General features: G+C 35.9%; 1 protein-coding gene across 2 annotated transcripts in view; it reads right to left on the minus strand.

The window, feature by feature from the left end:
• KHDRBS2 (KH RNA binding domain containing, signal transduction associated 2) overlaps positions 1 to 13892 on the minus strand; it is a 535359-nt gene that overhangs the window by 12415 nt on the left and 509052 nt on the right. For both annotated transcript variants that reach the window (XR_008795493.1, XM_056137375.1), the window contains exon 8: positions 9661 to 9719. Coding sequence is in view for 1 of the 2 variants with exons in the window: in XM_056137375.1 (XP_055993350.1) it covers positions 9661 to 9719 (59 nt within the window). In the remaining variant the exon portion in view is untranslated. The remainder of the gene's footprint in view (positions 1 to 9660; positions 9720 to 13892) is intronic.

Raw genomic sequence — 13892 nt, forward strand, 5'->3', positions numbered from 1 at the left:
TGAAAGTGAGTCCCAGAGGTCTAACAGCCATGCCTGCACTTGAATTCTGATTCTGACCTCTTTCTTGTAGAAAAACTTCCTTTTTAGATCTCTTACTTTAAATACTAAATGGCACCTTTTAATCAGGCGAACCTGTCCTGAGCCTCTGATGTGCATATCTCATTATCTGGAGGAACATCTCTCAGACATCTCAAATTCAGCATTTGCTAAAACCAAACTTACTTTTTTTCCCCTCTATATTTCTTATTCTATTCCAGAAATTCAGTGCTCCTTTCTACAGACTTCCTAGTACCCCACCCCAAATTTTTGACATCTTCACCAACTTTTTTCAATTGCACCTAAGCAATCACTGAAAATGTGTCCTTTCCACCCAGAGTAATGAATTTAGCCCATCCTTTCCTCCCATCACTAATAACCCTAACTCTATAGCAAACCATTTTCTCTGTCTACAGTACACAGTTCTTTATCTCCTTTCTTGATTCTAAATATGCATGTATGAACATACATATATCTTGCAATGTTATATATACTAAAATATATTTTGCATGCATATATATCAACTATTGTCTGCCATATATATGTACATCTATATATGTATGTAGACTTCTCTCTATTTTTCTAGAGAGTCAAGAAAGCATTCGAAATTTTTTTTCTAAGTACAAGTCATCATTTCTGTTCAGATGATCAACTGTAGCACAGTGGCATTTGTACCACACTTAGATCACCTCCGAATTCCTTAATGAGGGATTTTATGTAACCCTAACATGATTTGACTCCTGACTTAATTTAAGATAATTAGAGTTGATAGTCTGGTCGATTACCTAAAAGACAACTATATATGCATTACTTAAAAAAAATGGAGATCCTAAAAACACAAGGAATACTACTGATAAAGTAGTGAAGATTTTTAAATATCTCAAAAGACAGGTCATTTTATCTATGCATAGAAATGAACATAAAGTCATTTCGGGCAGGAATTAGTCGGTTTAAGGTTTCACTTAAGCAACTCAGTATAGGTGCACAACAATAAAACATCCAAGCTTACAGTTCTATGTTTTGACAGATCAATGACTGAATTTCAATTAAATAATGAAAAAAATATTTGTTTGGTTTGGGGGTCACACCCCATAGTACTCAGGGCTTATGCCTGGTTTTGTGTTCAAGGGACTATATGGGATACCAGCTTTACTATAACTCTGACCACCAGAGAGGTTTTTTTTTCTTTTTTTACAATTTTTTCTTATATATATAATATATTTTATTATGATTATAGTATATATTATATATTTATAGATTGAAGAAAATTGTAGGAACTTGATGATAAAATTCTGAAATATAGCTGTAGTTCAACTACTTAGTGCTTCTCTCTCTCTCTTTCTCTCTCTCTCTCTCTCTGTCTCTCCTTTTCTCCTTCCCCCATCCCACCTCACTTTTTCTTTTGGTGTTGGGATCCAACCAAGATTTCATGAATGCAAAATATGCATTTTACCAGGAAGTCATATCCTCCCTCTAGTTCTCTATTCTTTGTTTTTGTCTTTCATTCATATTCGTCTGTGTTCAGGGATCACACCTGGAGGCGCTTAATGGTCCATACATGGTGCTGGGATCAAAACCAGGTCAGCCACAAGGCAACCATTCTACCTGCTGTAGTATCACTTTAGCCCTTCTCTGTTTTTTTTTTTCCCGCTTTTTGGATCACACCTGGCGATGCACAGGGATTACTCCTGTCTCTGCACTCAGGAATTACTCCTGGCGTTGCTCAGGGGACCATGTGGGATGCTGGGAATCAAACCCGGGTCGGCCGCGTGCAAGGCAAACGCCCTACCCGCTGTGCTATCTCTCCAGCCCCAAGCCCCTAGCCCTTCTCTTCTGGCTCTGCACTAAAGGATCACACCTGACAGGGGCTTCGGTCCATATAGGTGCTGTGTTTGAACCTAGGTTGGCCATGTGCAAGGTAAGTGCCCTACCCACTGTGCTATCCCTCCAGTAGCCCCCTCCCCCAAGTCCTCGTCCCCCATGGCTAGTTTCACTGTCTCAACAAGAAAGATCTTGAGTGCATGTAGACTAAAAAAATTTTTTTCAATAGCTTACGTAAACTTTAGACAAACTTTGGACAAAGCAAGGCTCCAGAGTTAACTATTCAACACAAACTGTTGGGGGGAAAAAAAAAAACTAAATTCAATTTTACATTACAAACTAAATTGCAAGTTACGAACTAAATGTACAGTTTCTTTTTTTAACATAAATAGAATGTCAAGTTTTATAACAACAGTTTTGCTTACAATATTATTCACTCTTTGCTGTAAAAGTGGTCTTAATGTAATTTGCAAGCTGATTTCAAGAAAGAAAATGTGTGATCCTATTTTGGTCATCCAGACTTATGATTACAAATCGCTTCTTCTCCTGCTTCTTTAGAGACAGATACCTAAAACTTTTTATTCGTAGCCTTCAGGTCCAGCAGAACCACTTAAAATTGATGCCCAGTTCTCAACTCCAAAGGTTGTGAAATTGCTGATTGGGGTAGTATCTGAACATTCTTCTTCTTCTTTTTAACTCTGAAATGGTTAATTAACTTTAAGAATCTGTGATCTAGAAATTGGAGAGCAGCTTCAAATTTTGCCTAAATCTGTTGAATTTGGGAGTGCATCATGCAATATAGAATTAAAACTGTAAAGAGATCTGATTTAAAATTAGCTATGCAAGCAATGAAATAGAGGAGCACTGCTTGTTTTGATTGTTTTTTTATTTCCCCAGGCAACATACTCTGCATAATCAAGCCTCGCTAAAATAGATATTCACATCATTGTAACCTCTGAAATGGTAAGAGAAAATTAGCTACTTCTTGTTAATTTCACAACTAAATTTTAAAATGCTTCAGAAGGACAATTTCATAAGACCTTCATGAGTTGGAAAGAAAATTAAAATATCAATATTAAAAATTGTCAGTGATATTTTTCTCGATGGTCTATAATGCAACGAATACAATGTTAAGAAATTATTGGGAAAGAGTGCACGTTGGCTTTAAAATGTCTGCTACCACTCTGCCTGAATTAAGAAAATTCGTCTTTGTAAAATCAATTTCCTCAAATTCCTGTTTCTATTTACTATTAAAAATGGGCAGTCTTTGTTCTTGAATCACAGGCTGGCATGATTGCCAGTTTGCTCTATTTTCCTTTTCTGTTTTCACAGATTAATCAATGCAGGGCTTATTTTCACACTGGGATAATAATCACGCTAGCTCCTCAACACAAAATGATTGCGTCCATGTTCTGCAATTGACTTGAAGTGAGGCACTCAAATGCCCTAGAATACAGCACAAAAATTCTTTATGCTTTGATTCATTTCAAGACACTGTATTAATATTATTTTCCTTGGTTCCACACAGCTGTCATCTGAAATGCCACTGAAGAATGGGTGCATAATTAGCTCTTCAGTTCATACATTAAATACATTATAATAAACAGCTCTTTTCTCTGAGAAGATACTATTGCTGTCCATTTTCAGCTGTCAGTCTCAGAGAGAATTTGGAGGGTGTTTTTCTTATGAGACACTGCACTGTATTCAAAATGCGCCTTTATTGAATTATGAACTATGAATACTCATTCAAAACAATTATAATGAGACTGATAAATTAAAAAAATATTTTTGAAATTCAGATATGGATTTGGGATTTATGTGAGTCAAATGTTCTGCTTCAAAAATAAGTTTTCTTATCATAATTATATATTTAAATAGACAATTATTTATAGCCTTATAAATTGTAACATTAAAATTAAATGCCAATTAAAGATAAAATAAATGACACATTAAATGTTAATGCAGGGTTAGGGTTTTTTCCTTTTAATTTTGTTTTTGCCACACCTGTCAATGCCCAGGGGTTACTCCTGACTCTGCACTCAGGAATTACTTCTGGTGGTGCTTGGGGGCCCTCCCGTTGATCGTCGATTTGCTCGAGCGGGCCCAGTAACGTCTCCATTGGAGACTTTGTTGTTACTGTGTCTGGCATACCGAATACGTCACGGGGAGCTTGCCAGGCTCTGCCGTGCGGGCGAGATACTCTCGGTAGCTTGCCAGGCTCTCCGAGAGGGGCGGAGGAATTGAACTCGGGTCGGCCATGTTGGCTGCTTGTAAGGCGAACGCCCTACCCGCTGTGCTATGGCGTGCTGTGGATCAACCTGGGTCTTCCGCATTCAAAGCAAGTACCCAACTCACTGTACTCTGGCCCGTGTAGTCCTATTTTTTTAAAAAACTACACCCATGTGTGTAGTTTTTTCTACCATAGGTGTAGCTACAAGAAAATAAGGTTTTATACTTAATATTACATTATGGATGGCTTGAATATTTCAACTGTGATTAAACCCTAAAGGTCAACCTGGCTTTCTTTAAGTCAATGTATCTGCTACTTCAACATGAGGCATAGGCTCAAAAGAGATTCCCCAATCTTGCAGCAGATGAAATACAATTGATAGCAATTGCCCCATTTCAGTTAGCTTGAATTCTAAAACATATAAAATTAACATTAAAAACAACTCGATATCTTTGCTTTGGGGAGAAAAAAAAGAAAGAACTAATACAGCATGGATGATGGTAAACATGAAATACATGGTAGAAGATAGAATCTATCCTATGGAAAGAGGTTGTATGTATTGTGGTTTTGTTGTTGTCATTGTCGTTTTTGGATTACAGCCAACGATCTATGCTCTTGGTTCTGTGTTTAGGGACCAGCCCTGGCAAGGCATTGGACACCATATGTGGTGCTGCATTGAAGTTAGGTTGATTGTACATGCAAGGCTAGTTCCTTACCCTCTGTTATATCTCTCTTGCCTGATGTTTCATGCATTGGAAAGGTCTCTTTGCCTTAGCCCGTGAAATGTCATCTTCTCTGAACCAAATAATAACATGTTCTGTCCAGAATAATTATCCTGACATAAAAATTAAGAATTTCCCAGAAGAAAATTCATATTTCCAAGCCCAAAGAATGAAAACAAAACAAACACTGTCCTCCCGTTGTTCATCGATTTGGTCGAGCGGGCCCAGTAACGTCTCCATTGTGAGACTTCTTGTTACTGTGTTTGGCATTTTGAATACTCTCGGTAGCTTGCCAGGCTCTCTGAGAGGGGGCAGAGGAATTGAACCTGGCTCGGCCAGGCTGGCTGCGTGCAAGGCAAACGCCCTACCGCCATGCTATAAAGTTGACAAATCAACATATTCTTTCTTTCTTTTTTCTCTTTGTGTCACATCCGCTAATGTTTAGGGGTACTCCTGGCTCTGCACTCAGGAATCACTTCTGGCAGTGCTTGGGGGACCATATGTGAAGCCAGAGATTGAATCCAGGTCGGCCACTTACAAGGCAAACACCCTTCCTGCTGTACTATCACTCTGGCCCCCAATCAACATTTCCAAACATGGAATAAAAATATCTTGAATGTGAAGTTGATTCTTGAATCAATACTTGTTCAATAATGCTGTAAAATGGGAATACATCCTAGTACTGGCCAAAGTAAAAATCATGGGCTAAAGATCAGTTTGTTTTTAGATGATATATCTAGTCTTCCAACATTAATGAGAAGGCCACTTTGGCTAAAATTTTGAGTAAAATGAGCAATGTTATTAAGTAAAAAAAATAACTGCTTAATACTCCCTCACTCTGCTCAGATGGGGAATTTTGTTTTTTGCATTTTCCTCTTTACATAATTAAAAAGAATATTAACTGATATCTTTATGCAAAGAATTGCTTGTTGCTAAGTTATACTTTGACTCACAGTCAAATTAAGAGTTATTTTGAAGGTGTCACTTGTAAAACAAAAATTGTTTCTATGATTTCCTGGAGCAGAAGAAAGAGGAATGTCAGATCTATAGTTAGCAGCAATGACCTCTGGTCCACCTGGTAATGCTCTTACATCTTCACGAGGAAAAGAAATCATTTACATTCATACTATTATCTATTACTTTGCATGGAATCAACATTTTCAATGTAAATAACTGAGATATAACTACATCTTCTATTACCAATTGTCAGATATCATTAAATTCAGAGCCTTTTCTGATTTAAGTCCATGTGATTCTAGAAAATAAAACTCATAGGTCTGATTTTTCTCAAATTGATGTAGCCACTGAAAAATAAATGACCATATTCTGCAAATCAAAGCTCCATTTAAACTTATTTATGAAAGTTAATGTTTTTTTTACTAGAATGTAAACGATATCTTCAGAAGTGAGAACAAAGGCTTATATATATTCCTCTTTTAATAAATATTGTTAAAAGATTCTTTTCTGTCAAATTGCTTCATTACCTATCTATAGTCTGACAGTACTTTTGAATCTTTACTAAGGTTCTGTGATTTACAATACTGTTAATGATGTCTTGATGCATGAATGCTTCGAATACCACAACCAGGAGGAGCAGAGGACCCACTTCCCTCCCCTGAGGCTCCAAACACAGCTTCTGTTAATTTTTCTCTCCTTGATCCCCACCTCCTCCAACTCAGTTCTACAGACCAACTTTCCAGTTCTATTGCCTCTGGCCATTTGCTCTGACTCTGTCTTTAAATACTACATATGAAAGAGATCATTCTATATCCACCCCTTTCCTTCTCAGTGACTACTCAACGTGGTACCCCCTGGTTTCATCCACGTAGCAGAAAATTACTTGATTCTGTCCTTTCATAAGGACAAACAGAGTTGAATAGCAAAGACATATATAGCTACATAGCATTCCACTATTTTATATATACCACTGTAGCACTGCCCCTCGTTGTTCATTGATTTGCTCGAGCAGGCACCAATAATGTCTCCAATTGTGAGACTTGTTAATGTTTTTGGCATAACGAATGCGTCACGGGAGCTCGCCAGGCTCTGCCGTGTGGGTAGGATACTCTCAGTAGCTTACTGGCCTCTCCCAGAGGGACAGAGAAATTGAACCCCGGTCAGCCGCATGCAAGGCAAAAGCCCTACCTGCTGTGCTATCACTCCAGCCCTTTTTATATAAAAATATATATGTGTAATTTTTATATGTAACATGTAAGAACAATGTCTAAAATGCACAATGTTACAACCCCTGAGTACAAAAATACCACATTTAGGATCCATTTAGTTAAGAGTGTGCTCGGAAGAACTACAGAGGGGAATGTATTGCTCTGTTAAACTCAGAGAATGCTAGACTGTTAGCGTTCTGACATGCTCTAGGAGGTAGGCATCTTCTACTCAGTTCAGTCTGTCACCTGATAAGACTTTTCAGAAAAGCTCAAATTTTGCTCTGATTAAATAGCACTCATTAAACACCATATGATGAGTTTTACCTTCTTCTTTCAGTAAGTTAATTTATACATATACATATATATATGTACACACATATATTTATATATATATACAGATATACATATATATAAATTAAACATGTATTTTTATGGGAGCATTCTGGCTGAGACAGAATAATGCAAATTTGTCCATGATCTACTTTTCCTATGAAATACTGTCTGGAAATATGTTTAAACTGTTTTTTTCTTTTTTAAAATTACACTTTTATTATTTATTTATTTATTTTTTTGCTTTTTGGGTCGCACCCGGCGATGCTCAGGGGTTACTCCTGGCTCTGCACTCAGGAATTACTCCTGGCGATGCTCGGGGGACCATATGGGATGCTGGGAATCGAACCTGGGTTGGCCATGTTGGCTGCTTGCAAGGTAAGCGCCCTACCCGCCGTGCTATTGCTCCAGCCCCGTTTAAACTGTTTTTTAGAATATTCCCATCTTTCATGGTTATGAGGTCAATTGGAGTGGTGCTGACTAAGTTGAAGTCTGGAAGATAGTGTTCATTTTGCATTATGTCTTTTTACATGTAAAAATAACAAAAAAGACCTATATCCTCTAGCTTAATGGGGCAGCAAAAAGCAGGATTTAAAGAATCTAACTAAACTGAACATCCTTTATAAACTTAAATCCCTAGATACTGTTTTTTAAGTTATATACCCTATTCTTTTTTACAGAGTCCAAAAGATTTTTGTAGGCCCTAACAATAGCAGTAGGGAAAAAAAATATAGATATATTTGAGTTTATACTCTTGCTCTTAATTTGCTGTTTAGAGAGGCTATTTAATGCTATACTCATTGGCTTTTTATTTGTAAAATGTAAGTGACAATATGAGCATGTAACCAGTAGGAGTCTATGCAGAATAATTATCTAGATATACATATAAATTCAAATAAAGATATCTACATTCTTTGATCTTAATTATAAAATTTAGTACAAGTCATAATAGGTACTTTAAATGTATGGAAGCAATTATTAGCATTCTAGCCACTTTGGACCATGCAAAACAAAAACTGGGTTTCACAGTCACGATGAATTTACAATAAATTGTTGCTTCAGTCACCAATGTACAACGGTCACTGTCACTGTCCTCCTGTTGTTCATCGATTTAATCAAGTGGGCCCAGTAACAGCCCCACTGTGAGGCTTGTTGTTACTGTGTTTGGCATATCGAATATGCCACGGGGAGCTTGCCAGGCTTTGCTGTGTGGGTGAGATACTCTCGGTAGCTTGCCAGGCTCTCCGAGAGGGGCGGAGGAATCAAACCAGGGTCGGCCATGTGCAAGGCAAATGCCCTACCCACTGGGCTATCACTCCAGCCCAATGTACAACTATCTCATTATAAATTAGAGAGAAAGATACTTAATATATCAATTTATTGCAAAAATAAATGATGAATTATATATCTGTAAGTAATAGTTTATGAATGACAATCATTATGGTTGTTTATTTTTCTACTGCTTTTTCTACCTTAGTTCACATAATATTACATCCAGAAAATTGAGTTGATCTGGTGACTGTTTTTAAAAGGATGTTTTTTTCTTTACCTCCAGATCTATGGACCTTCCTCTTACCATTCTGATGAAGCACTATATCTTTATCAAATGGAGTCCTGAGCACAGAGACAACATTCATTATCTACATTACTTCTCATAAAAAAAAGAGAGAGGCTTTGATATTATTTCTATAATAAGTAGGGGCTCTAAACATTTAATTATTTTATTTTTCAAAGCTGCATATTTATTTTGAAGAAACAGAAAGTATCCTTCAAAAGTAAAGTAATATATACATTCATATTTTATTGGCATTCAAAATAATTACTCAATTCTGGCTAATTTTAAGTTGTATTTTAATTAAACAATTATTTAAAAACTTTTCAGAATGAAATTTTATGGTATATTATATCTTATGTGCTAAGCATTACCTGGCACTTTCAAAGCTTAAGATGCTATAAAAATATCCTAAAAGCTACCACTTTTGCCTTGGAATATTTTAAAAGATTTTAAATGTATACTCTAATAATGATCTTTAGAAAGCACATATGACACATCATTGTTATTAAATCAGTGAGTCAGACAATGCACACAGTGAAACATGAGTCACTATTCAGAATGCTGTTGAAAATGATCTATGATTATGATTAATTGCTTTTGAAATTTTGATCAAAATTGATCTGTCCAATTTTCTGGCACTGGCTCTGTATGTCAAATCTTACCCTAGAATTACATAAATCAATTTAGTTTGGACTTTTATAAAAAAATACTGTTGGTAGGGGGGGGGAAGAAGTAATTTCTGAATTGTCAGTTACTGATAGATGTTCTGATTTTACAGTTTTAGTAAAGAAAAGGTCTTACCGTAGTTGTCATAGGCATCGTCATTTACTCCATGACCATAGTCATAGTACTCAGGCACACTGCAACAGATTAGAGAGCAATCACTGTTACTGCAAGCAGGAAGAACCAATCCAGAAACGCATATGGAATTTGAAAGCACAATGCATACTAACATACTATCCCAAGAACCTGCAGGCATAAAACACAAGTACGTTTAGTAAGAAAAAAACAGGTCATTGACAAAGAGTGCCACCATTTTCCCATAAAACCTCTGTACTTTATGTATGTTCTACTTTCTTATAAATTAAATTTCCCCTAAAGTTCAAGTGTACTATTTCAGACTATGTCCAAAGGAGAGTTATTAAAGATCTCTTTCCAAAAATAAGTGTCAAATAGGTGATAATCTAGTCAGTTGTGTATGACTTCTTACCTAAAGAAATATGCATCACTTTTATTCTCACTTCCAAACATTGAAATTATATTTTTTCTCCCTCTAGCCATACCACCAATGAGCTCCTATGTTTCCTAAATTCATAAACTACTTCTTTGTACTTAAATATTTTTAGATGTTTTTACATTTCTACAATTGACAAAAAGATGCTTTTCTTTCATTTTTACTAAAATAAAATTTTCCTGCATCAATAATTACATCACTCTTTATTATTTATCTCCAAACCTCAAGAAATTATCCTTTGATTCATATTTTCTCCTAGTAACTAACTCTTCCTCTGCTTATTTACAGCAAAATGTCTTGAAAAGAGTGATAACCTATCTGACGTGGATCCACTCATGACTGTGATACTTACTAAAACAGCTTTTGACAATATCTTGATATTTTTCAAACAGGGCTCCGTTTCATTTTAGCAGCACTTTGCTGATTTCCTGTTCCTACAAACATTTCACTCTGCCGGGATGTTGCATCACTCTTTAGCTTCTGTCTATTTTACCTCTGTATTTTCTCAACCACTAATCCTAGAGATCACTGGAACTGTTCTTATAATTTCTTTTTTTGTTTCAGACTTCTCAGAAATCCTAATCTGTGCCCACAACTTGGATATCATGTCTTCTCCAAAGATTTCCAAATTATATGACCAGCTTTGTCACCTTTTACTCTGGACCATATATCAAACTGTAGCACTGTAGTACTGTCCTCCCATTGTACTTCGATTTGCTCGAGCGGGCCCAATAACGTCTCCATTGTGAGACTTCTTGTTACTGTGTTTGGCATATGGAATGCATCACAGGTAGCTTGCCAGGCTCTCCGAGAGAGGTGGAGGAATCGAACCTGGGTTGGCCAGGTCTGCTACATGCAAGGAAAATGCACTACCCGCTGGGCAACTGTCTTATTTTCTGACTCAGACGTGCTCCATTTTCATCTTTTTTGTTTACATAAATAACAATGCTGCGGTATTATTTATACTGAGAAGAGTACAGTTCTCTCCTTTCTCTGACATCTAATGTTGAATCTATAGATAATCCTTTCACTTCTACTTATACAATATATCCAGAATTTGAGCATTTCTACAGATGTCCAGTTAAAAATGTAGTTAAAGTGATCACCATCTCTCATTAAACATTTTTGAACGTTCTTTGCATTCTGGTTTCTCTATTTCTTTTAATTTTCCACAGAGCAGTCAAATAAATCTTATGGAAATCAACTGAATCATATAAATCCAGTCCTTAACAATTCATCACTAGCTTCACATATTCCAAAGGGAAAAGTCAAGAATTACTATTTTGTTAACACAGTATATTTTAGGTTTGTCTACGTTATTGTCTCTTTGTGTCATTATGCTCATAGCACACTGAATATGACAACTACATTGCTGCCTAAGGCTCTTATACGATTCTTCCTCTAGAGGGATCTAATTTTCCTAATTATTCTATCGTCCATTTCCTCATTCCTCACTTCGTGTCACTTGTGAGAGTTTTCCCTTACTAATATATTTAAGCAAGAATTCACTCATTCTTACCAGGCTTTGCTTGTCTCAGAGATGTTCAATAACCACTGTATATGTTATATAATCAAACATATAAACATTTTTGTTTACTTTTGGGCTGTTTCCCACTTCTAGATCGATCTCATCTTAGTTTATTTGCTCTCATTGTTCCAGACAGATTAGCACATTATTGAAACATGATGGCCACTCAGTGAATATTTATTGAATAAAATAATGATTACGCATAAGATTACATCACTTACATGAGTGGTGCAATATAGACAAGTCAAATTTAAAAAATACATTTAAAATTGGAAATTGTTTTGATGTAGGTATTTGGATAATTAATGCGTATCTCAATCTTTTTTTTTTTCCCTTTATTTTATTTTATTTTTTTTAAAGTTGTAGATTTACAATTTTTTGTGCTTTGGTTTCAATTATACAATGATCAGATACCCATCCCTCCACCAGTGCCCATTTTCCACCACCATGGATAATATCCCTCCCACCCCCATCCCCCCATCCCCCCTGTCTCTGTGGCAGGGCAATCCCCTGTGTTCTCTCTCTCCTTTTGGGTGTTGTGGTCTGCAACAGAGGCATTGAGTGGCAAACATGTTACGTATCTCAATCTTAAGGCATCTATAAATGATTGTGATGCAGTACATTTCTCTCAGATAAGCTTTTTTATTTAAAGTCCTCGAAATGTTAATTCTTATATTATACACATATATGCAAATATATACATTTATAAATTATGCATACATTTGCAAAATGATAAATTGTCTCAGTATTACTGATTTAAATAAAGTCTAGCAAAAATGGTTTAATATGAAATACTAAATAATACAAAGGCTGAGGTTAGGTGATAGATATCACAGGGTTTGACTGGAAAGAAAGATAAAAATACCAAACATTACTTGGTTGTCACAGCCCTCAAGTCAATGCCATAAGTTTCATTATATTACACACTAGAGATAATTTATTGCTAATAAGAGAAACAAAAACAAAGAGGAAATTAAACATCTCTGAATCAAAGATAAAGAGAAATGAAGCTTTCTCATCTTAATCTTTCTAGGAAGCTGCTGGTAATACTAATTCAATTCTGAAGGAAAAATGGTTGAAAATATGATCACCTTGTTCAACACTCATTGCCAAGATATTTATGTGCATATATAATTGTATATTGCATGCTCTTTTTCACATCCAATGAATTACTTGAGATGGTAGAATACTAAGGCTGTTTGCTGAAGCCTGAGTGCTTAACGTTATCTTTCTCATCTTTTTTTCTTTCTCCTTCTCCATCTTTTTTTTTTTTCCTTGCACCATACCCAGTGTTGCTCAGGCTACTTTTGGCTCTGTGTTCCTGTGTTCATTACAATAGAAATGATAAAACTCAATCAAGAACCCTGATACCTGGGCAGTAAACTTAAATTTTTAGAATAATTCCCTGGATGATCAAGAAGTAAACAGTCGTGATGTGATTTAATAAACGGCATCTTTAATAGCGATGTAGGAAAAAATGGAGGCATTGACAATGGCTTTTGTGAGTAAGTCTGATTATGTTCCCCAGAATATGTTGTATGAACAATAGCACCCAAATCACCAAGAGACCCTGCTATACAGTATCAATTGATGAAGATATAAGAGGGGAAAAGAACAAGAGTGAGGAAGACTGACAAAGAGACTATTTTATGTAATAAAAGATCCACACAAGCAAGATGGATTTTAACTTTCAAAAAATACTATGAAGGAGGAATATTAACATGCTATGCATTTGTAAAATAGAGGATGACGCTGTATATCGAATAATTATCACTATAGTTTGCCGTATTAGTTGTCTTTGTTTATATAACTTTTACTTTTTTAAGAACCTATGTTACACGGCAAAGAGCTTCAGAGCTCTCCATTATAAAATCACCCCTACCTCTAGATGCACCCTTGCAACTAATTCAGAAACCTGGGGAAATGCACAGAAGTGAGAGTGAAAATCCTGAAATCATTTCAAATTTGAGACCAAACTCCTCAGTCCGAATGTATTACTATCTGCACAGCAATAGGTAGATATCTCAAAGTGAGGGAAGTAATGATAATTCCTGAACCACACCATGGAATGAACACCTGAATCCCAGTTTGCACATGGTACAGACTTACCCTGTACCACTACCTGTTAGGGGAAAAGGATTGTATCCTCCTGAACTTTGTATCTATGTTAACAGTTCAGCAAAATTCAATACAACACTGTAGTTTTTTGACATGAAAAAACTTATAAATTAATAAACATTTGGAAAAATAATTTCAAAAGGAGAATACAAA

Source organism: Sorex fumeus, unplaced genomic scaffold, assembly GCF_029834395.1.
Source record: "Sorex fumeus unplaced genomic scaffold, SorFum_2.1 ptg000124l, whole genome shotgun sequence".
NCBI lineage: Eukaryota > Metazoa > Chordata > Mammalia > Eulipotyphla > Soricidae > Sorex > Sorex fumeus.